The sequence below is a fragment of the Pristis pectinata genome, chromosome 3, assembly GCF_009764475.1.
Source record: "Pristis pectinata isolate sPriPec2 chromosome 3, sPriPec2.1.pri, whole genome shotgun sequence".
Taxonomy (NCBI): Eukaryota; Metazoa; Chordata; class Chondrichthyes; order Rhinopristiformes; family Pristidae; genus Pristis; species Pristis pectinata.
This window is the reverse complement of record NC_067407.1, coordinates 47,854,015-47,879,414: the sequence shown is the minus strand read 5'-3', so window position 1 is coordinate 47,879,414 and position 25,400 is coordinate 47,854,015. Positions and strand designations below refer to the sequence as shown.

Genomic DNA, 25,400 nt, shown 5'->3' with positions numbered 1-25,400 from the left:
AAGATTTATCACCTGGCCAGTGATTTTCATCAGAATCGTATTTGCAATGGTTTTAATCCTTGTTGCTTTCTTTAAAGATTAGTCTCCGTTTGCTTTAGTTTGATTCTCTGGAAGGACATTGCTTCTATGAAATTTGTGGAATTATTGAATGCATATACACTGAAAAGAAAAACAAGATTCTACTAATGATGGAGATCTGAAATAAATGCAGAAAAAAAACTGGAATACTCAGTATTTCAGGCAGCAGTTACATAGAGAGTAACAGACTTAATGCTCTGGTTAATGACCTAGAAAAAATTAGAGATACTTGAAGGAAAGGGGAGGAGGGCAGCATGAAAAAGAGGATTCAAGGCAAGGGAGAATGAAGGATAAAAATGATTTTAAAAATATACATGGTGAACGGGATGATAGCGCAACTAATGAAGAAATGAAGAATGGGTCTTGAGAAGATATAAACAACAGAGTAAATATCTGAAATTGTTGAACAGTATTGTATCAGTATTGAAAGATGAGGTGCAGTACTTTGATCTTTTGTTGTAGTTCATGCAACAGAGGTCAAAGAGAGAAAGGTCAGAGTAGGAGTTGAAGGGAGAATCAAAAATGACGGGCAGCTGGAGGGTTGGGGTTATTTTATGGTCATCCAGTCCAAAGGTGACTATGTGGTGAACAGTGAACAGATCATCCTGGGTTATGAACATCCAACTTATGGATACCACACATACGAATGAGCTCCCGTAATATTATTAAATTCAAAAGTCCAATGTATGTACATACATTCGTTCCTGCATATGGCAGAACTAGTTTCCTCTTTCTCTCTCTCCACTTTTAATAATTGTTCTTTCTTATCAATCTAATGTGCTTTCGATACCATTCATTACAATACTGTGGAGGTATGGTGACCATATCGAGTGATTATTGTGTATTTTCGGACTATGGCCAAAATCGACTTATGGACATTGTTACCTGGGTACGGCCTGTATACTAAATTCAAAGTATACGTAAGTGACTGTTTCGCTTCGAAAGGGTGTTTGGGATCTGGAAAGGGGGAGGTTAAAGGGAAACTGCTTGTACAGAAAGGTGTCATGGAAAGTGGGGAGATGTGATTTTTATTTTTAAAGTCATTTATTCATGGGCAAAACCAGCATTTGCTGCTAATCCCTAACAGAGGTAAGTGGCTTGAACTTAAATTGCTTCATTGCCATGGCAGGATTTAAATTCGTGTCCTCAGATCAATAATCTAGGTTTCTGAATGGCAGTCTAGTAATTTAGCTTCTACATTATCACACTCAGAATCAGAATCAGATTTATTATCACTGACTTATATGTCATGAAATTTGTTGTTTTACACCCCAAGTGCTTGCAAGATGGATTGAAGATTCATTGTGCAAATGAAAGCTTTAGCAGGAAATTGCAAACTATTAATGTAACAGATGGCACTGGCATTATCCATTGGAAGTAGGTAGGAAGAGATTGGAAAAGGGGAACAAAAAAAATGAGTTGGCCCAGGAAGAAATTTGTTCCAAAGCAAGAAATGGCTGAGATAATGGTTCTGCAAGAGCAATTCTGCTTGTGGATTTTGGGAAGGAAGCAAATAGGGCAATGTGAGGTTCAGACTGAGGTTAGAAGCAACAGAAAGATCTCCAGAGGAACTAACATCTGCGATGGTCGGGAAAGAATAGCTTGATGTTTAGTTTAAGGGTCATTATACGGAAGGAGGTATGAGGAAGAGACAGTTGGCACTCAGTCTCCACCAATATGTGATCTGACAACAACAGTGCCATTCTTGTTAGCAGGTTTAATATTAAAACATAAATAGAAAGAACTGTATGGTGATTTTTTTATATGTATAAACAGAAGAACATGAGAAATAAGTTGATTGAATTATAGCCAAATTCTTTTGAGAATTAGATCATCATATGTATTTCAAAAATGTAGCTAGATATGGATAATAGAAAATGACTCACAAGCACAATTATGGACAACAAAACTAACAATTAAAGCAGCTGAGAGATTAATTAGGAAGAAGATTGTTGATGATTGCTCAACTAATCGGAAAGACTTTTTCAGTTGTCAGTGTCAGCAGACCATTAAAGTCGTAGGATAAGTTAAACTGAAATTTCAGGTACAGCAGAAGTGACGATTACTGGATCACTGGATGTATATTCCATTGAAAAGATAAGATATAAGATATTTATTTATCAGTCATATGTACATCGAAACACACAGTGAAATGTGTCTTTTTGCGTTACGGAGAATGTGCTGGGGGCAGCCCGCAAGTGTCGCCACGTTCCCGGCGCCAACATAGCATGCCCACAGTTCCTAACCTGTATGTCTTTGGAATGTGGGAGGAAACTGGAGCACCCGGAGGAAACCCACGCAGACACACGGGGAGAACGTACAAACTCCTTACAGACAGTGGCGGGAAGAAAACTGTATTGTTTTTACAATAAAGTAGAAGGAAAGAATAACAATAATAGTATTTCAAGTTTAAAGTAGATTGGCAGCTGGTAGAAAGTCCAAGCTAGATCATGTGGTTTTCAGGTTGCTTGCTTTATTTTTGAATAGCTTGCTGGAGTTGAGATTGTGCACATTGGACAAAAGCCGGAGTCAAAAAATTCTGAGCTCATAAAGCTGATGTGGATTATGATTGGCTATATTCTCCTAGACAGAAGGTTAAGTTTCTTGGCAATATATCCACTTGGAAGCTTCACTAGGATAAGACTTGGTACATTACTTTCTGCTACCTATATGATTGCCCAAATGTTTGCAGAACTCTTTCCAGATAATACTACCATCATTTGTGAGTGATAAGATTGCACAGTAGACAAAATTTAAATCTGTTAATTGATTAGGCTTAACTGTGGTTCATGTTTCAATATAGGTAATCACAATGTAATGAACATGGACAGGATAAATACCAAGCATAATTGCACAGTACGTTGTGCTGATTTAAAATTGTAACATTTCAGAAGTATTCAAAGGTCATGATCAATACTAATAAGTCATAGTCTAAACAAATAGATTATTAGCTTTCACAAATAGAATTATTAAATATAAAGAAACCATCTTCGTACAAGATGCAGGTTAGACCTCATCTGGAATCTTAATGTATTTTGGATCTCTATTTGAATACTATAGAGTTGAAACAGTTCAAAGAAGGGCCATGGGGATTATTCCTGGTTTAAAATAGTTTAATAGTTAATCAATAATACCTAAAGTGCTAGTTCTACTCCTTTTAGAAATGTGTATATTTGGGATGATTTAAAGGTTGTACAAAATTATTAAAGATTTAGTTGTATTCTTGTTTAGGAACTGTTTCATCTAGATAAGCTGGGGAAAACCAGTGACCATGTGTCTTTGTTTCCCAGCCCCTCACTTTTAGATGCTTATGCATTCACATTTGTATCAATTTGAACTGCTGTGCGACTGTCTTCCTGTTATTGTATGTATAGATATGGGTGCAGCAAACTACTATCAATGTGGAATGAAGGCTCCATGATCAATAGTCAATATCTACCTGTCTCCTAATGAATTAGTTGGAAAATAGTCTACCCAATGTGGTACAGAACTTGCCAGATCAGGTTTACTTTCTTTGAACTATTTGATCTCAGTAAAGGTGATTCTTTCAGAAAACATGCTAAAACTTGCTTAGAGATCTTTTTACAGAGTAAGATGCAGTTAATATTAGAATCATGAAGAGCAGCAATGAACACAAAAATAAACACATCAGTGTTTTAATTGTACTCAATATATTTATTACAAAATCACCGTGCTGTCTTTCTGACACATCAAAACAAGCTTAATCCTGTTTACTAATCTTCAACTCCATTTCTTTCTACCAAGTAACCCGGCTTCAATCCTGACTTCTGGTGCTGTCTGTGTGGAGTTTGCACATTCTCCCTGTGACCGGGTGTGTTCACCACCGCCACCCCCACCCCAGTGCTTCAACTTCCTCCCAAATCCCAAGGAGGTGGTAAATTATTTGGCCACTGCAAATTACAGCTTGGAGTAGCATAATGGGCAGCACGATAGTGTAGTGGTTAGCATGATGCTATTACAGTGCCAGCAGTTGGGGTTCAGTTCCCACCGCTGTCCGTAAAGAGTTTGTACGTTCTCCCCGTAACTGCGTGGGTGTCCTCCGGGTGCTCCGGTTTTCTCCCATGTTTCAAAGACATATGGGTTAGTAGGTTAACGTGTGTAATTGGGCGGCGTGGGCTCATTGGGCTGGGAGGGCCTGTTACCGTGCTGTATAAATAAAGCTTATAAAAAAATCCACCATCTGTGGTACGAAGACAAAAGAGACTGCAGATGTTGAATCATCCCCTCCCCATATGGGTCCACCTCTCAGCTACCAGCCTCTATTGCAACCATCACCTCACTCGTACATCTGTGTACTGGCAATCTTTCCTCTTCCCTTTTCTCTCTTGGTCCTTGACCCAAAACATTGACCTACACCTTTTTCCTACACAGATGCTGCTTGACCCACTGAGTTTTTTAAACATTCTGTTTTTTTGTTGCATTATCTGTGGTTTATACTTCAACCATTATGTCAGCTTATCTGTCAACTTAGCAAAAGCAAAGACTTGGACATTAAAATCAATGCAGGTGAACTTATAATCCTTATAATTTCACCTTCTTTGGTAAAGCCACTTAATTTTGCTGGGGTATGCTTACACAGGCATGGAAAGCTTTCTGGCACATTGTCCAAATAACTGTTCATCCTGTGTGAACCATTGTTTTTCGGTGACCCCTTGTGGAGAACGTAGGTGTGAATAGGATGACAATAAATACCAGTTCTCTGGAGGATTCACTTCCCCTCTTACCTAAAAGAAAACTGTCTGACATTTGGCTGTCCTTAGCAACCACCTCAAACCTACAATCTCTTCCCTCCACCCCCTCCCCCCACCAGTTCCTTAATATCTTTGATTAACAGAAATCTATAAATGCCAATTGCCCCAGCATCAACTGCCATTTACAGAAGAGAGTTCCAAATTTGGAGACACAAATTTAGAAGTGCTTCCTACCTTCTCTCCTGAAAGGCTTGATTTTAGCATATGTACCCTAGTTCTGGATTTCCTTAAATAGCACAACTAGTTTATTTCTATAGTTACCTTGTCTGTTCCCTTTATTGCTTTGATAGCAAAGATCACATAATGGAAATAGTAGCAAACTATTCATCCATTTGAGTCTGTGCCATCAGGAGCACAAATCAATTCTGGATAAGGGTAAAATTTTCTAGCAGGAATGACCACATCAATTTTGAATCTTCCCTTTTCTGGATGAGGGCATCAGCTGTAGGTCAAGCTACATTCAGATGTAAGCTAACCAGCTTCTTAAATTGAGGGATATATCAAATTCAGGTCTATATAGTGAAAGGCAATCAATATTTTGTGGAGCTAGGAAATACATTATGTTGAAAATAGTCTACTCTTCAAGTTACCTTTATAAATCAATTATTTATGGGATGTAGAATGGAATCTTTATCCTATTACTCCATAGCACAACCTTTTGTTGAGTCAATGTCTTGTAGTGCAATAGCTTGGTCCACCAAACACCACATACTTTATCGCCAGTTTCTGAATAGTCCCATCAACACTTGAAATTCAGTTAATATTAACTAGATAAAAATAATTTAAAAGTAGAAGAGATTTTTAATAACCTTCTCATCAAAAACAATTCTTGGTTGCGTGTAATTTTGTTTGATAAAGCAATAAATGAAATTTAGTCTGTTAATCGTTAGTAATGACCAAATACAATGTTATCAGTAAAGTGATTTACCATTAGTAGTTCAAATGATCATAATTTAACATAATGCAGCTTCAAAATGAAATTGTAGCATGAACTATTTTGTGTTGGCCAAACTTTAAAAATTTGCTGTAAAACTGATATGATGGTTATACACTTAAGCAATGCAGTACACAATCCACTAGTGATAAAGCTTTTTTAGCTGTAAACTGTATCTAAATATTTCATTACAATGGAAATTGATTTTTTTCTTTTTCTTAGGCAATCCCATAAGAAAAAGGATGACTTGCTTCCACCTTGGTTTTGTGAGTTCTGAAGTGACTGACAAGCCCACTGTAGGAACTGCACTCTTCAGCATATGTAGCAGGAGGCTGGGAGGTTTGTGAAGTGGTGCACTCCTTCTGTCACTTATGCAGGGCTTTTGTGTGCTCCAGTGCATGAACTCAAGATTGTCAATACCTCTCTGAATGCTCTTGTCCAGTTTTAGTATTCGTAGGTCAGGGTTTCCCACGGGTCAATGGGGATGTTGCATTTCTTCAAGAAGGCTTTGAGCACATTCTTGAATCTTTTCCTCTCTATTGGAGATAACACTGAAGTACACACACCCACTTTATTCTGCCTTTTTGTGATAGAGTCATAGAAGTATGCAGCACGGAAACAGACCTTTCAGCCCAACCCATCCATGCTGACCGAGATGCCTATCTAAGCCAGCCCCATTTGCCTGCTTTTGGCTCATATCCTTCTAAACCTATCCTATCCACGTACCTGTCCAAATGTCTTTTAAATGTTGCAATTGTACCTAGGTCTACCACTTCCTCTGGCAGCTCATTCCATATACCCACCACACTGTGTGTGGAAAAACTTACCCCTCAGATCCCCTTTAAATCTTTCTGCTCTCATCATAAAATTATTCACTCTAGTTCCCTACCTCGGGAAAAAGACTGTATCTACCCGATCTATGCTCATGATTTTATAAACCTCTACAAGGTCACCCCCTCAGCCTATCTATTCTCTCCTTATAATTCAAGCCCCTCTAGCCCAGGAAATATCCTTGTGAATCTTTTCTGCATCCTTTCGAGTTTAATCACATCCTTCCTATAGTGTGGCAATCAGAACTGCACACAAAACCCCAAGTATGATCGAAACAATGTTTTGTACAACTGTAACATGACATCCCAAATCTTGTAATCTGTATATGATTATAGGAGACATGATTAGTAAATTTGCAGATGACTTGAAAATTGGTGTTGTTGATATTGTGGAGGATAGTCAGTAGGATGATACTGATCAGTTGTTAAGATGGACAGAACAACGGCAGATGGAATTTTGGGAGGACAAATAAGGTTGGAGCCTTAAAGAATACTGTGGAACAGATGGACTTTGTGTACAAATCTAGAGATCACTGAAGGTGGCAGCAAGGGAGATAAGATGGTGGAGAAGGTATATGGGAGATTCACCTTCATTAGCCAGGCATAGAACATGAAGGAGGTTATGGTATAACTTTATAGAACATTGGGAAGGCCAAAGCTGGAGTGCTGTGTACGGTTCTGGCTGCCGCACACAGGAAGGACATGATTGCACTGAAGAGAGTGAAAAGACTCACCAGGCTGTTGCCTGAGATGGAACATTTCAGGTATGAGGAGAGACTGGATAGGTTGGGTTTCTTTTTCTTTAAAATAAAGAGTGGAGGAGGCTGAGAGAGGAAGCTGATAAAGCATACAAAATTATGAGAGGTATTGATAGGGTGGATAATAAGAAACTTTTCCCCATAGAATCAGTATCTAAAACTAGAAGGTATAGGTTTAGGGAAAGGGGCAAAAGATTTAGAGGAGATCTGAGGAGGAATCTTTTTACTCAGAGGTGTTGGAATCTGGATCACAGTAGCTGAGTGGTGGGTGGTGACAGGTATTCACAACATTTTAATTATCTGGACAAACTTGAATTAAATCACCAAGGCACATAGAAGATGACAGAGCAAGTGCTGGTAAATGGGATGAATACATATAGGTACTTCATGGGCGTATGGACATGGTGGGCATAGGGGCCTGTTTCTGATCCTTATGCCTCTACGATTTAGGTTTATTATATCCCTGTATCATAAGATGGAACAGAACAAACTGCCCTGATAGAAAAAAAAACACATTGATTTGCATCAAACAGTTTCTTCTACCCAACAAATTATCACCAACTCCAATCAGGGGCAATGCTATTCAGTTATATATTCATTATACATTTTCCAATTCCTAACTAGGATTCTTGGGTACGTTATTATTCTCGTTCCTTGCTAGGAGTTGAATAAATTGAAATTTATTTGTTCCATTTGTAAAATACATTTTTAATATTTACAAAAACTGTATCATCAATGCAATGTCATTTTTATAATAGTCATAAATCAGATCTAAAGAATGCTCTGGCAGCTTGGTACAAATACAAGTATTTACACAGTTCATTCTTTGCCATTGCTTCAAAAGGAAAATTAATTTACGGTTTAAAAAAGCAAAACAGTTCTGGAAGTTCACAATTTATGTATATATTTTCTTCTTAAAAAATGTCAACATTTCTTGTGACTTTCAACAAGCTGCTTCACTGGGAACTTGTAAGTTTTAACTTGCTCTCGGACTTCTGGCTTGTGTTTTAAAGTAAAGACTAACGCTCGTATTGTCCTCCGATAGGAAATGTTGATCAAACGGGAACACTGATGAAAAACTTCTCGCTCTAAGTTTTCAATCAGAGGATGTTCCTGCTATATTAAAAAAATACATAAGTAATACATTAATTATTATAGATATATTAGGTTTATTCAAGCTAATGACCTGGATCATGTCTCTCTTCAGCCTGTGGTTCCTGAGAGAACTGCTGGCTGACAGCATTGTGCAAGTTAGTGTGTTTCCAACTGCCATGCATCCACTGGCACAAAAGTGTGGAACCTCCTGCTATAGTGATGGACTCCGCACCAAGCCCAGAGGTGGAGCTCAGGTTGTGCCGAGTTGAGAAGCTGGATATGCTTAGTATCTCTCACCTCCACACCAGCCACAGCTATTGTATGCAACACAATTCTCTATTTGAATAAAGTAGTGGATCTGGCTTGAAAAGTTATTGACAATAACAAGTGTTCCCCTAAGCCATTCCACACTGAAGGCAGTTTCTAATAAATTAATTAAAATAAAGAGAAAAGTGAATTAATGTCCTACACAGCGTGATTGTCTTCAAGGCAATGGGCAGGAGGCTGCTACACAGTTTCTCTCTGAAAAGAGGTTTTAAAGTCAAAAATTCAATCGGCATTAAAAAAAATTTACCTCCAGTTCCAAGACTTCAGTGAACAGTTTTCGAGCATTACTCCTGAGACTCTCAGTCTTAGAATCACATCGCACCTCGATGGATGGTTTATTTTTATTTTCTTTTATAAAGTCCCTCCAGGTTTTGAAAATGACTTTAGCAAGCTCAGCCACTTCAGGGTCTGAATTTTTCCGCATCCTATTTACAGTGTGACCTAGAAATAGAAGGAAAATTTATCTGAAAGTAGGACACAACAAATCAGGTGATTTATGCAATCTCAACCAACAAAAAACTGCTGCTTGTGGCAGACAATCTCTGTCACACAACTGGATTACACATCAGTTCACACTTTTAAGGCAGAAACATGTTTCTATTTTGTCAATGGGCCAAGAATTCAAAAGAAAAACTACAAAAGCAGCTCTCAAGGCTTCAATTTTTAACTCCCACATATCTACTTGAATTTAATTGAAATGATACAAGGTAGAAACTTTTTTTTAAAAAGTAGAAACAGAACTGATTTCTATTATAAGCATTTCTATGCATTAGATAGACACTAGTTACAAATACAGCAGCAATTCAGGACTGCTCTAGTTCATAGACTGAAGTTTAAGCTGGGAACTTGCTGGTATACGTTTCAGGCCCCAAACAAAGCAATGAAGATACTCTCTCAATGATTCTTGTTCTTAAATGAATTTCGCAATTTTTAAATTTGTGCTGGTACCATAGAACACTACAGCACAGTACAGGCCCTTCGGCCCACAATGTTGTGCCGACATTTTATCCTGCACTAAGATCTATCTAACCCTTCCCTCCCACATAGCCCCCTATTTTTCTATCATCCATGTGTCTATCTAAGAGTCTCTTAAATGTCCCTAATGTATCTGCCCCCACAACCTCTGCAGGCAGTGCGTTCCACACACCCACCACTCTGTGTAAAAAAACTTACCTCTGACCTTCCTCCAATCACCTTAAAATTATGTCCCTTCGTGTTAGCCATTGTCGCCCTGGGAAAAAGTCTCCGACCGTCCACTCGATCCATGCCTCTTATCATCTTGTCCTCTCTCATCCTCCTTCTCTCGAAAGAGAAAAGCCCTAGCTTGCTCAACTTATCCTCATAAGACATGCTCTCCAATCCAGGCAACATCCTGGTAAATCTCCTCCGCACCCTCTCTAAAGCTTCCACATCCTTCCTATAATGAGGTGACCAGAACTAAACAATACTCCAAGTGTGGTCTGACCAGAGTTCTATACAGCTGCAACATCACCTCATGGCTCTTGAACTCAATCCCCTGACTAACGAAGGCCCACACTCCATATGCCTTCTTAACAACCCTATCAAGCTGCACGGCAACCTTGAGGGATCTATGGACGTGGACTCCAAGGTCCCTCTGTTCCGCCACACTGCTAAGAGTACTGCTATTAACCTTGCATTTTGCCTTCAAATTCGATCTCCCGAAGTGTATCACTTCACATTTATCTGCGTTGAACGCCATCTGCCACTTCTCAGCCCAGCTCTGCATTCCATCAATATTCTGTTGTAATCTACAGAAACCTTCTACACTATCCACCACACCACCAACCTTTGTATCATCAGCAAAATTACTAAACCACCCTTCCACATCCTCATCCAAGTCATTTATAAAAATCACAAAGAGCAGGGATCCCAGAACATATCCCTGCGGAAAACACCACTGGTCACCGACCTCCAGGCAGAATACGCTCCATCTACCACCACCCTCTGTCTTCTATGGGTGAGCCAATTCTGAGTCCACACAGCCAAGTTTCCCTGGATCCCATGCCTGACTTTCTGAATAAGCCTTCCATGAGGAACCTTATCAAATGCCTTACTAAAATCCACGTACACCACATCCACTGCTTGACTTTCATCAATGTGCTCTGTCACATCCTCAAAGAATTCAACAGGATTGTGAGGCACGACCTGCCCCTCAAAGCCATGCTGACTGTCCCTAATCAGCCTATACTTCTCTAAATGCCCATAAATCCTGTCTCTAAGAACCTTCTCCAGTAATTTGCCCACCACTGAAGTAAGACTCACTGGTCCGTAATTCCCAGGGTTATCCCTACTCCCTTTCTTAAACAAAGGAACAAGATTTGCCACCCTCCAATCATCTGGCACTACTCCTGTGGCCAGTGAGGATGCAAAGATCGTTGCCAAAGGCACAGCAATCCCTTCCCTAGCTTCCCGTAATAACCTTGGATATATCCCATCCGGCCCCGGTGACTTATCTATCCAAATGTTTTTCCAATAATTCCAGCACATCCTCTTTCCTCACATTGACATGCCCTAGCGTATCAGTCTGTCGTATGCTATCCTCACAAACGTCAATGTCTCTCTCGTGAATACTGAAGCAAAGTATTCATAAGGACCTCCTCAACCTCTTCTGACTCCAGGCACATTTCCTCTTTTATCCCTGATCGGTCCTACCCTCACTCTGGTCATCCTCTTATTCTTCACATACATGTACAATGCCTTGGGGTTTTCCTTGATCCTTCTTGCCAAGGACCTCTCATGCCCTCTTCAGTCCATTCTTAAGCTCCCTCCTGGCTACCTTGTAACTCTCCAGAGCCCTGTCTGATCCATGCTTTCTAAACCTCAGGTAAGCTTCTTTCTTCCTCTTGACGAGATATTCTACGTCTCATGTCAACCACGGTTCATTCACTCTACCATCCTTAACCTGCCTCAATGGGAGAAACCTATCCAGAGCCCCATGCAAGTATTCCTTAAACAACCTCCACATTTCTGCTGTGCACTTCCCCAAGAACATCTGTTCCCAATTTACACCCCCAAGTTCCTGCATAATAGCATCATAATTCCCCCTCCCCAGTTAAATACTTTCCAATATCGTCTGCTCCTATTCCTCTCCAAGGCTATGGTAAAGGTCAAGGAGTTATGGTCACTATCTCCAAAATGCTCTCCCACTGAGAGATCTGAAACCTGATCAGGCTCATTGCCTAGTACCAGGTCCAGTATGGCCTCTCCTCTAATCAGCCTGTCCATATTGTGTGTCAGGAATCCTTCCTGTACACACCGAGCAAACTCCGTCCCATCTAGCCCCTTTACACTATGGAGGTGCCAATCAATATTAGAGAAATTGAAATCACCCATGACAACAACCCTGTTATTTTTGCACCTCTCCAAAATCTGCCTCTCAATCTGCTCCTCGGCATCTCTGCTACTATTGGGGGGGTCTGTAGAATATTCCCAATAGAATGATCGCTCCCTTCCTGTTTCTGACTTTCACCCACACTGACTCAGTGGATGATTCCTCCAGGACATCCTCCTTTCTACAGCTGTGACACTGTTCCTGATCAGCAAAGCCACTGCCCCACCTCTTTTACCTCTGCCCCTTTTGAAGCATCTAAACCCCAGAATATCCAGCAGCCATTCCTGCCCTTGCGACAGCCAAGTCTCTGTAATGGCCACCACGTCATAGTTCCACGTGCTTACCCACACTCTAAGTTCATCAGCCTTGTACCTGATACTTCTCGCATTAAAGTAGACACACTTTACCCCATCCAACTGACTGCAATTTTGCCCTTTCAACTGCCTATCCTTCCTCACAGTTTTTCTACACTCTGCATCTACTTGTACACTAAATGAACCAAGCTCTGACCTATCACTGTGGTTCCCATCCCTCTGCCAAACTAGTTTAAACCCTCTCCAACAGTTCTAGCAAACCTGCCCGCAAGAATACCGATCCCCCTCCAGTTCAGGTGTAATCCGTCCCTTTTGTACAGGTTGTACCTTCCCCAGGAGATCCCAATTATCATCAAATCTGAAACCCTGCCCCCTGCACCAATTTCTCAGCCATGTATTCATCTGCCAAATCATCCTATCCTTACCCTCACTGGCACATGGCACAGGCAGCAATCCAGAGATTACTACCCTTGAGGTCCTGCTTTTCAGCTTCCTACCTAACTCCCTATATTCCCTCTTCAGGATCTCATCTCTTTTCCTAACTACGTCATTGGTACCAATATGTACCACGACCTCTGGCTGTTCACCCTCCCCCTTCAGAATGCTGTGGACTCGATCCGAGACGTCCCTGACCCTGGCACCTGGGAGACAACGTACCATCTGGGAGTCTCTTTCACGTCCACAGAATATCCTGTATGCCCCCCTTACTATGGAATCCCCTATCACTACTGCTCTCCTCTTCTCCCCCCTTCCCTTCTGCATCAGGCAACCAGGCTCAGTGCCAGAGTCCTGGTCACTGCGGCTTTCCCCGGTAGGTCATCCCCCCCCCCCCCCCCAAACAGTATCCAAGGCAGTATATTTGTTATTGAGGGGAATGGCCACAGGGGTAATCTGCACTACCTGCCTATTCTCCATCCTTCTCCTGACAGTCACCCAGCTACCTGCCTCCTGTAGCCTCGGAGTGACTGCCTCCCTGTAGCTCTTGTCTATGTACTCCTCAGTATCCCGTAGGAGCCGAAAGTCATCCAGCTGCAGCTCCAATTCCCTAACACGGTCTGTAAGGAACTGAAGCTGGATGCACCTCATGCAGATGTAGTTATCAGGGAGACTGGATATCTCCCAGAACTCCCACATCTCACAAGCTGAACACACCACTGACCCTGGAGCCATTCTCACTACTCTGCACTACAGGAACACCAAATCAAAGAAAGAAAGAAACTTACTGGAGACTTACCTTCGCCTCTTCTCCCGGAAACCTCTTGAACCAAAGCCTCAGCTCCCCACTCTAACACTGGCCAGTCACACAATGGCCGCTCCACTTATACTTGCCTTACTTTTATTTGCTGCTGTTCATAAGCCAATCAGCAGGTAACAATTTGCAAATGTGCCTCATTTAGACTCTTGCAAGGTGAAACTTGCCATTAAATCTTTTCAGAATTGCATAGGATGCCCAGATTTCAAACTGTGCTTCAAACTTGGGCACTTAAATACATTCATTTTCACCTCTTTGCCTGTGTTCAATAAAGACTTCAGCTGTGCACTCTTTGGTCCCTTCCACTTTGCCCCAAATCTTATAATTTCCACTCAAGAGAAGTCAATCTTGAGGTTATCACAAAGCATGAACTAAGATGGGGTCTGCTTCAGCAAATTACAAATATTATTTTCAGTCTGCAAGTTCCTTACTGTAGTATTGGTCATTTGATGGAACTCCGACGAAATGGGAGAGTTACGGGACTACTATTAAATTATTTGTGCAATGTGCCTGGAGATCAAATGCGTAACCAACTCTATTCTCAATTTAACAGGTTTCCATTCCTTAATCAGGCCGCGGAACCATCCTGCAAACAACAATATATTACAATTTTTACCTATTTTTGTCGAGAGTAGTACTTCCTGAGAGGGTATTTTCTTCTTTAGTTCTAGTAATGCTTCAATTAAGTTTTCCTTTGTTTGATTAGGGAGTTCCAATATGGATTTAAATCTCTTAATATCTTCAATCACTACAACCCTCTGTTTTGAGAATTAAAACAAAAATTAATGTTCACTCAATCTATACTTGTGAAAGTATCACTACAAACCACGTTTAGGATTTTGAGTAAGAATCAATAGGGAGTATTTAACATCTTAGAAAACATGACATTTTGGATTAAACAAAACAAAATCACACAAATGCAAGCATAGACAAAAAAAATCCAAAACCATGTACAATGGAATACTTCCACCATGCAGTTTCAGTTCCATTAAAATAGTTTTAATTGTTTTTTGTTTCCAACTTTAACATTATTTTAATTGGTTTTCACCAATCATATTATGGTTCTGGTTTTTGCCCCAAGCCATATTCATATTTAATTTTACACCTGGATACAGTAATTTGACAATCATTTGTTTTTTTAAAAATTTGATTAACATTTGAGACATTTTCAATTAACTAACACATTTAGGGTGTTTAAAAACAAGAGAAAAAACTAGGCCAAGACAGAATGGTTGAGAAACATCTGTGCCTCGAGCACTTCCTTTCAAAAAAAATGTTTTGTAGATTCTCTCCATGCAAATTTTGACTGTAGAAAGATGATGTTCTGCCAATGCCTGCACCCATGTAAAGCTGTTTGTCGTGTGCCTTGTACAAATAATGTTGATTTTCATCCATGCCATACAAAAACATTTGGATCATTTATGCTCTTCCTTTACGATACAGTACAAAATGAATTGCTCTGCAACTAGAATTAACTTTTTCATAATTCTATAGGCCCTCCTACATTATCATTTCAAGCAAAACATAAATACAGGAGGAAACTTTTGACTGACCATGAATTACTTTACCTCCTTTACAGGCAGCACAGTGACTGCTGCCTCACAGTTCCAGTGACCTGGGTTCAATCCTGGCTTCCAGTGCTGTCAGTTTGTACGTTCTCCCTGTGACTGTGCGAGATTCCTCCAGGGGCTCCAGTTACTTCCCACATCCCAAATAAGTGTGGGTTGGTAGGTTACTTAGAGCATTGGTGGGTAGAATCAAGGGGCAGTTGGTGGAAGTGTGGGGAGAATAAAATGGGATTAGTGTAAATGGGTGCTCAATGGTCAGCAGACAGTGGGGGAAAAGGGGCTGTTTCTTGCTGTTTGATTCTATAACACCAACTTCCCCATTGGCATAGCAAATAGCACTGCTGCCTGAGAGCTCCAGTGACCCGAGTTTCGTCCTACTGTCAGGTGCTTTCTCTGTTGAATTTGCAAGTCCCCCAACTCTAGATTCCTCCCACATCCCAAAAGCTTGCTGACAAGTTAACCGACTAATGCAAATAACTTCTTTGTGTAGGTGACTGGCAAAAGAATCAAAAGGGAAATAATTTGCAGGGCCTCAGGGAACCAATGGGACAATGGAGCTGATGGGACTAATGGCTCTTTCTGCGTCGTTTTAAATTAGCAAAGGTTTACTGGGAAATGTGGACAGAACAGACCGTAAACAGAGAAATCTCTTAAATGCCCTTAGTTTTAAATGAACTCCGGCAAACCCTCCACAACCGGGAAATCCTCTACCTTCAAAGACTCCAGAGTGGTCTGGCGGTAAACCTTGCGCTGGGGCTGTGCTGGGCCCGCCGTGCAGCCCCGTACTACGAACCGGTCCATGCTCCCCAACTCACGGCGCACGACGGTACATTCTTGCCCTCAGTAACGAAATACACGGCGACGAGCCCACCCTCGGGCAAAGTACCCCGCGTCCCGGCGCTTCGGGCCCACCGCCGCCTCCCGGCAACCACGCAGCCGGCCTGACAACTACAATTCCCAGCCACCCTTGCGCCAGCAGCGGGCTGCAATCTTTTTTTAAGCAGAACAAAAACATCTAACGCAAACCCGACTGCGAGTAATCGTATAGTAAATCGCCGGGATCACATGCAAGGCAGAAATTGTGTTAAAAAGAGTTAAGATTGGGTGAGGTGGGATGGCGCATGCGCGGTGAGGTAAGGTGGGGAAGGGACTGAGGATCACAACAAACAGACGGAAGATGGCGGTGGCGGCGGGCGGTTCTGGCCGGTGCACCTCGGTCCTCGGCTTTGCCTTGGTGGCAGCGTTTGCTTTGTGCTCCTTCATCAAGGTGTCGCTGGCTTCCGATGCGTTCGAGGCAGTTTTGGGAGATACGGCGTCGTGTCAGAAATCCTGCGAGATGACCTACGCACTGCACACTTACCCGAAGGTAGGGGCCGGCTGGCCGGCCGGCTTGTGGCAGAGGCCGCCGCCTGTGTTTTTATTTGAAGCATTGTTGTTTTGCGGTTTCTCGTCATTTTACTTTAACAGTGCACCCTGCTTTTTCTTTTGAACCAAATTTTTACTTTGATGTGCTTTATTCATTTAAAATGTCTAAATTGGTGGATCCTACGAATTCTCTTAAAAAGATCACATTATATTGTATAGAAATAACTTCGAACGATTGAATCATGGTTAATCTGTTGTAAATTGTGAGGACACAAGAAAAAAATCTGTATTTGGGATCTTAATCGTTACAATCTTAAATGTCTAAGTTTTTTTGATAAGTATCAAGAGGTGGATGTAAAAAATTGACTCAGTCGAGAGCGCAGTTTTGAATGACGTTCAGCAAACCATCCGCAGTAATCCGCAGGAAGAGTTGTCAGTTTTTAAAGCCAAATTTGGATTATGGAGTGTCTGTGGCGGTCTTGATTATTCATTCTCATAAACTAGAAAATGTGTAACCTTACACTTTGCATTGCTGGATTTCTTTGGGGGAGAGCTGGCCAAACTATTACAATCTGTAATTTAATTCTTACAGCAATTTACTAAGATTCAGTTTGTCCAATTATTTTTCCAATGTTCTGAGAGAAATCATGTTCAATTGTGGAGATTAACCCAACCTGTTTCTTAACTCTGGTTTTAGGAATTGGCATGTAACCCTATGGGGTAAGTGTGCATCAGTGGGCAGGAGCAGCTCTTACCCATGAGAGTTTGTTAGAGGTGTTATTTACAGGCTTCTAAAATTAGGCATGGGTATCAGAAACCTGGTTGACTATAATATTGGCTTTAAATTGAATTTTGAAGCAAAGTTTGTGTTCAAGCATTGATATTGATCTTTTTGAGCTTGATCAAACAGTTGGCACAGTCTGTGATCTACTTCTGTGACTAAATAACTGAAGTTTATAATGGTTCAGGGAAATTGAAGGTATTTTGTAACATTGCTTTCATTGTGATGTCACATTGGGGAAATTGAGGTGAAAGGCCAAGACCCATATTTGGGCCTTGTAGGAAAAAAGTCATTAATAACAAACATTTCTTCTTAGGAATTAAAAAATAATGGTCCTAATTTCTCTTTGACTTCAAAATAGTTTGCTTGTATGTTTTTTTAAAGAGCAAATTAAATTTAAAATAATGGTCGCTTCATTTAGTATAATGGAAAAATGAATTTGTTTTTTTATCATTAGTTGAATTCTCAGTGTCAGCCTTTCCCAGTAGAACATTTTTCAGATTTTCTGTCATTGTCTATATGAATAGTGTTGATTGCTAATGTAGAGAGTGAATATAATGCATCAAAGCGATAGTTGCAGGCATCACATGGAGCTACAAAATGTTGAAATTTCTGGGTTTATTGTGTTTAATAAACCCAGAAATTTCAGGAAATGGAGTCTTGAAACCGATATGACTTGTTATATGTTATTAGGAGATACAAATCTACATTGCTGGGGTTGTGGGAGGGCTGAGAGAAGGTAGAATGGATAGTATTGGACAGTGACAAGTTTGTAAAGTATATATTTCATATCTGAGAAAGTAAATAGACTGAACAAGTAGCAGAAAGGTATTTGTGGAATTTGGGGGAAAGTTGTATGGGGGGGATTGAAAATAAAAGGTGGGGGTGGTGGACATATGATGCAGAAATTGAAGATCTGAAGACAGACCAAAGATTGAACATTAATGTCATGTAGCATTTGTGGAGAAATGGGCTACAGTACATCTCAAAACCTTTTCTCAGGACTAGGGTTAAAAAAGACTTAAGAATATAAGAAATAAGATAAAAACAGGAGCATGCCATTTGGCCCCCATATTCCTTTCTCACATTTAGAAAGGACTGCTTCCTCCCTGGAATGCTCTGGTTCACTGTGCCATCTCCACCAATGTACCCATCTTGTGACATCTTTCCATCCAACTCAACGAAGTGCAATACCTACCCTTTTACCTTTTCCCTTCCTGCTGCCCAAGGCTCTGAATGCTCATTCCAGCTGAAGCAGCATTTATTTTCATTCTTGCAATTGTGTATACTGCATTTGGTGCTCGTTATGTGGTCACCTCTACATTGGGGAGACCCACTCACATCCATTTCACAATCACCCTGATGTCTCATCTTGCACAACAAAGCAAGGTCAAGTAACAGCAGTTCAGCTTCTAGTTTGCACGTTAGCCTTCTAGACAGTATTGGATTAACAATTTCAGATGATTTGCCAATCCAGTCTTGGATCACTCATTTCCAGCATTGCTTTGTTTCCCTGTTCCCCCCCCCCCCCCCTTTTAAATTTGCATTTTAGTTGTCATCATCTATTTCTGGCTCCATACCAGATTGTGTTTTTTGTGTGTAGCTTTTGTATCTTTATTCTGGCATCACCACTACTCTTGTCATTTAATTTCACCTCATCTCCACCCTATCCAAAGACTTTGCTTTTCCCTTGTACTACTTCTGTACTGATGTGATAAAATAGAACATTGAACAGTACAGCATAGGAATGGGCAGCTCAGCCCATGATGTTCTGCCAAACTAATTAAACTTGTAATTAAATGCCTAACTAAACTAAACCCTTCTGCCTACACAGTGTCCATATCCCTCCATTCTCTGCACATTCATGTGCCTATCTAAGAGCCTCTTAAACGCCTCTATCGTATTTGCCTCCACTACCAACCCTGGCAGCACATTACAGGCATCCACCACTCTGTGTTTTCAAAAAAAAAAGACTTTGCCCGCACATTGCCTTTGAACTTGCCCCCTCATCTTAAATGCATGCCCTCTGATATTAGACACTTCGACCCTGCGAAAAAGATGCTGGCTGTCTATCTGTGCCTCTCATAATCTTTGAGGTCTCCACTCAGCTTCTGCTGCTCCAGAGAAAACAACCCAAGTTTGTCCAACCTCTCCTTGTAGCACATGCCCTCTAGTCCAGGCAGCATCTTGGTAAACCTCTCCAAAGCCTCCACATCCTTCCTATAATGGGGCAACCAGACCTGAATGCAGTACTCCAGATGTGGCCTAACTAGAATCTTATAAAGCTGCAACATAACATCCTGACTCTTGAACTCAATGCCTCGACTAATAAAGGCAAGCATGCCATATACCCTCTTTACCACCCTATCAACTTGTGCAGCCACTTTCAGAGAGCTGTGGACTTGGACCCCAAGATCCCTCTGTACATTAATACCGTTAAGGGTCCTGCCATTAATAGTGTCTTGTCCCTTTACATTTGATCTCCCTAAGTGCAACACTTCACATTTGGCCAGATTAAACTTCATTTGTCATTTCTCTGCCCATTTCTGCAACTGATCTATATCCCGCTGTATCCTTTGGCAATCTTCTACACTGTCTACAACACCCCCAATCTTTGAATCATCTGCAATCTTACTAACTCACTCCTCCTCATTTTCATCCAGGTCATTTATATATAACACAAACAGTGGAGGTCTCAGTATGGATTCCTGTGGAACACCACTAGTCATGGACCTCCAACCAGCAAAAGTCCCATCGACCACTACTGTCTTCTATGGGCAAGCCAATTCTGAATCCAGATGGCCATCACCATGAATCCCATGCATCTTAATCTTCTTGATGAGCCTATCATGAGGGATCTTGTCATTGCAGACAACATCCACAGCTCTATCTTCATCAACTCCTCAAAACTCAATTAAGTTAGTAAGATATCACTTGCCCTTGCACAAAGCCATGCTGACTGCCCCTAATTAACCCTTGGTTTTACAAATGTTCATAAATCCTATCCCTAAGAATCCTCTCCAATAGATTCCCTTCCACTGACTTGAGACTCTCCAGTCTATAGTTCCCAGGATTATTCCTACTTCCTTTCTTGAATAACAGAACAACATTAGCTACTTGCCAGTCCTCTGGGACCTCACCTGTGGTGGGAGAGGACACTAAGATCTTGGTCAAGACCCCAGCAATCTCTTCTCCTGCCTCTTAATAACCTGGGATATATCCCATCGGGTCCTGGGGATAATCACCTCAATGTTCTTTAAGAGACCCAATATTACATCTTTCTTTATCTCAAAATGGCCTAGCATATTAGCGTGCTCCACATTGATCTCATTATCGTCCACTAATTTCTCCATGGTAAGTACTGATGCAGAGAGTACTCATTTAGGACCTCACCCATATCCTTCACCTCCAAGTACATGTTCCCTCTATCCTTGAGTGGTCCTACCCGCTCTCTTGTTATCCTCTTGCTCGATGTATGTATAGAATGCCTTGGGGTTCGCTTTAATCCTACTTGCCAAATCCTACTTTTCATGGCACCTCCTGGCTCTCCTAAATCCCCTCTTGAGTTCTTTTCTAGCTTCTTTATAATCATCAAGGGCTGTGTTTGATGTTAGTTTCCTAAAACTTGCATATACTTCCTTTTCTTTCTTGACTAAATTCTCTCAACTTCCAAGGTTCCTTTACCTTGCCATCCTTGTCCTTCTTACTGGAACATACCTGTCCTGTACTCTGTGCAGTTGATCTTTAAACACCCTCCACATGTCAGATGTGGACTTGCCCAAAAATAGCTGTTCCCAATTAACTCTCCCTAATTCCTGCCTAATAGCTTGTAATTTTCCCTGCTCCAATTTAATACTCTCCCGCAAGGTCCATTCTTATCCTTATTTATAACTATCTTAAAACTTCAGGAGTTCACTGTTCCCTAAATGTTCTCCTACTGAAAGGTCAGTCACTTGGCCAGGCTCATTTCCTAACACCAGGTCCAATATGGTCCCTCCTCTTGAAATATCTACATACTGATTCAAGAAACCCTCCTGGATTTGGGGGTGGTGGGGGGGGGGGGGGCGGTGTCTGTAGTATAATCCCATCCAATTGATGCATCTTTCTTATTATTGGTGGATGAGCCCTCCATTATGTCCCCTCTGAGTGCAGCTGAGGCAGTGTCCCTGCTCTCCTACATCCTGCACGAGGAGCTAGCCACTGCCCGAACTGCCATCCCAGCTGCTCTAATAGGAAGAGTAATTCTAAGGAAAACCTTGTCTGCACTTAGCTGATTCTGCTGCTTTGCACCCTTTTGCCAAAGTCTCTTGAACCAAAGCCTCAGTACTTGTACTCACCCATGGCACTTGCAGCTCAAACACTGCCACTCCCAAAACAAGAATTATCTGTATGGATGGCAGGCAAAACAGTTTTTCACTGTGCCTTGGCACATGTGACAATAATAAACCAATTACCAATTAATTTCTTATTCTGTCTGCTCCTTGGTTTACCCTATCCCCCTTTTTTTCCCATTTTCTAATTTTTCCCAGTTGTGGTGATAGGTTACCAATCCGAAACAACTCTTTTTCTCCTCTCGGATTCTTCTTGATAGGCATTTTCTATTTTTGTTTTTGAATTTTCATAATCGGTAGTATTATTAGAACATAGAACATTACAGCACAGTACAGGCCCTTTGGCCCACGATGTTGTGCCGACATTTTATCCTACTCTAAGGTCTATCTAACCCTTCCTTCCCACATAGCCCTCCATTTTATCTTTCATTCACGTGCCTATCTATGAGTCTCTTAAATGTCCCTAATGTATCTGCCTCCACCACCTCTGCCGGCAGTGCGTTCCACACACCCACCGCTCTCTATGTGTTTAAAAAAAAAACTTGCCACTGACATCCCCGCTATACCTTCTTCCAATCACCTTAAAATTATGACCCTGCTTTTGGTTTCTATACACAAAGTGCCAACAATTGGTGGTGGAACTGCAGTGCTCTGGGAAATTTTACTCCAAACAGTACTCAACTATTCAAAGATGTCTTGTACAGCCATGATATTTTTTATCACAAAATGTTAATACAATTTAATATGGTAATTTTGTAACCTTCTGCTCAATATCAGGGGTGATGGTTGATAAAACTGATCTCTAGTGTAAACATAAAGGACATTTCCAGCCAAAGACGACTACATCTCGGTCTCGACCATACATCACCTTTTACAAGATCAGTAAAATAATTTGATTTTAATGTTTTTTTTTATTGGCCACCTGTAGAGTTACGATATATCTCAGACAATTTTATTGTTAATTCCTGCTCACTAGAAAGTGTACCAAGACTGTCCAAACTCATTTCATTAGGGTACTGTAGCTGCCCGTACTCACGGAACTCGAACCGCTATCGGCAGCCGCGGGAGGACGCGCAGGAGTGCGCCGTAGACTAACCATGGGCCGGGTCTTCCGGCAGGAACCTTGCATCACGTCCGCCGGAGAGGCTCTTGGGTACTTCTGCGCACGCGTGCGTTTTGCTTCTCTCAGTAAAGTGTGCTTCAGTTCAGCGTCCACGTCTCTGAGTTTTCCTTTCAGCAACGTGCCGCGTTCGGCTACATTTGGTGACCCCGATGCTTCCAGACGGTATCTGGAACCCACGACATGAATTGCAATGACTCGCACAACACAGTCTCACTCAAGCTCCCGACTTTCTGGGCCGCTCAGCCCCACGTTTGGTTCGAGCAGGCTGAGGCCCAGTTCAGTATCAGAGGCATTACATTTGATGCCATGCGGTACTACTATGTGGTCAGCGCACTCGACCAGGACATGGCAGGTCGGATGATCGACTTCCTGCCCCATCCACCAACGGAGGACAGGTATGCTCAGATTGAGGCGCTCCTCATCCGCACTTTCGGACTCTCTCGCCGCGAGCGAGCTGTGTGGCTTCTGCACGTGGACTGCCTGGGTGACTGCAAGCCATCCGAGCTGATGGACGACATGCTGGCGCTCATGGATGGCCATGAGCCCTGCCTTTTATTCAACCGGTTGTTCCTCGAGCAACTACCAGAGGACATTCGCCGCCTCCTCGCAGGTGAAGATTTCAGTGACCCGTGCAGCCTCGCGACCAGGGCAGACATTTTGTGGCAGGGTAAGCAGCGGGGAGCGGCTTCCATCTGCTTAACCACGACCGCGCAGCCTAAGGCCAAGACCCCACAACCGAAGCCACTGAGACCCGGGGGGGACAAGGATGAGGGTTTGGATCAATGGTGCTTTTACCATCAGAGATGGGGGTCAAACGCGCGTTGCTGCCATCCACCGTGTGCCTTTCCGGGAAATGCCGGGGCCTGCCGTCGCTAGTGGCTTCGGCGGCTGGCCATCGCGACAGCCTCCTGTTCCTTTGGGATTGACACTCCGGGTGACGCTTCCTGGTGGACACCGGGGCCGAAATTAGCGTCCTTCCCCCCCCCCCCCCCCCCGAGCATAGACACCCATAACATGGTCCCAGGCCCTGACCTCACTGCTGCGAACGGTACCACCAACCGGACATGCGGCTCGCGTACCATCCTGCTGCGTTTCGGACCCAGCTGTTTTACCTGGACCTTCACGGTAGCAGCGGTGTCACGGCTGTTACTAGGGGCGGATTTCCTACGGGCCAACCGTCTTCTGGTTGACCTGAAGGGCCGGCGTTCGGTCCACGCCGAGACGTTCCAGACCTTCCAGCTCGGAGAACCCCAGTTCCCAGCCCTCCACCTAGACTCCGTCACACTCTCGGGTGACGAGTTCACCAAGGTGCTGGTGGATTTCCCCTCCATCATCACCCCACTGTTCTCCACTACCGGTCCCAAGCACGGCGTGCAGCACCACATTCCCACACAAAGACTGCCGCTGCATGCCTGAGCCCATAGGCTCCCACCCGACAAGCTCCACCTCGCCAAGGAGGAGTTCCGGAAGATGGAGGAGATGGGGATCATCCGCCGCTTGGACAGCCCTTGGGCATCTCCACTGCACATGGTGCCCAAGTCCGCAGGAGGTTGGAAGCCCTGCAGGGACTACAGGAGACTCAATGACGCCACAACCGCCGACCGATACCCAGTGCCCCACATCCAGGATTTCACGGCAAGCCTTCACAGGGCGACCATCTTTTCAAAAATCAACCTGGTCTGGGGGTACCATCAGATCCCCTTGCACCCTGATGATGTGCCCAAGACAGCCCTCATCGCCCCCTTCGGGTCGTTCGAATTCCTAAGGATGCCTTTTGGCCTCAAGAACGCCGCCCAGACTTTCCAGAGGCTTATGGACTCGGTGGGGCGAGGCCTGGATTTCGTCTTCATTTACCTAGACGATATCCTGGTGGCCAGCAAGTCATGCAAAGAGCATGTGGCACATTTGCGCCAACTCTGCCAGCGCCTGAGCGACCACGGACTGGCAATCAACCCAGCGAAGTGCCAGTTCGGGCTGATGGAGATCGACTTCTTGGGCCACAGGGTCAACCAGCATGGAGCTACCCTTCTACTGGACAAGGTCCAGGCCATCCGCCAGTTTTCCAAATGCAGCATGGTCAAGGGCCTGCAAGAGTTTGTGGGGATGGTAAATTTCTACCATCGGTTCGTGCCGGCGGCGGTGCGCATCATGAGACCCTTGTTCGGTCTGATGGCTGGCAAGGCCAAAGAGGTGGCATGGGACGCGGAGTCCACGGAGGCTTTCGAGCGAGCCAAAGAGGCGTTGGTGAAGGCAGCCCTCCTAGTACACCTGAGAGTCGATGTACCCACGGCGCTCACAGTCGATGCTTCCGACACGGCGGTCGGGGGAGTCCTGGAGCAGCTTGTCGAGGGCCAGTGGTGACCGCTCGCCTTTTTCAGCCGACATCTGCGACCACCGGAGGTTAAGTACAGCGCTTTCGACAGGGAGTTGCTAGCGCTCTACCTAGCTATCCGGCACTTCCAGTATTTCCTCGAAGGAAGGGATTTCACCGTGTATACAGACCACAAGCCCCTCACCTTT

At 42.9% G+C, this 25,400-nt stretch overlaps 2 protein-coding genes across 2 annotated transcripts in view; one reads left to right on the top strand and one right to left on the bottom strand.

Moving 5' to 3' along the window:
* Window positions 1-5,714: 5,714 nt before the first annotated feature.
* Window positions 5,715-16,343, bottom strand: tceanc2 (transcription elongation factor A (SII) N-terminal and central domain containing 2). The gene is made up of 4 exons (XM_052012174.1): window positions 15,992-16,343; window positions 14,329-14,470; window positions 9,042-9,235; window positions 5,715-8,488 (listed from the first exon to the last, which is right to left on the bottom strand). The coding sequence occupies exons 1-4, from the start codon at window positions 16,079-16,081 to the stop codon at window positions 8,297-8,299; spliced, it is 618 nt and encodes a 205-aa protein (XP_051868134.1). The 5' UTR covers window positions 16,082-16,343; the 3' UTR covers window positions 5,715-8,296.
* Window positions 16,344-16,396: 53 nt separating this feature from the next.
* The window catches only part of tmem59 (transmembrane protein 59), a 32,378-nt gene continuing 23,374 nt past the window's right edge, over window positions 16,397-25,400 (top strand). The window contains exon 1 of the mRNA XM_052012173.1: window positions 16,397-16,646. Coding sequence (XP_051868133.1) covers window positions 16,458-16,646 — 189 coding nt within the window. The 5' untranslated portion in view covers window positions 16,397-16,457. The remainder of the gene's footprint in view (window positions 16,647-25,400) is intronic.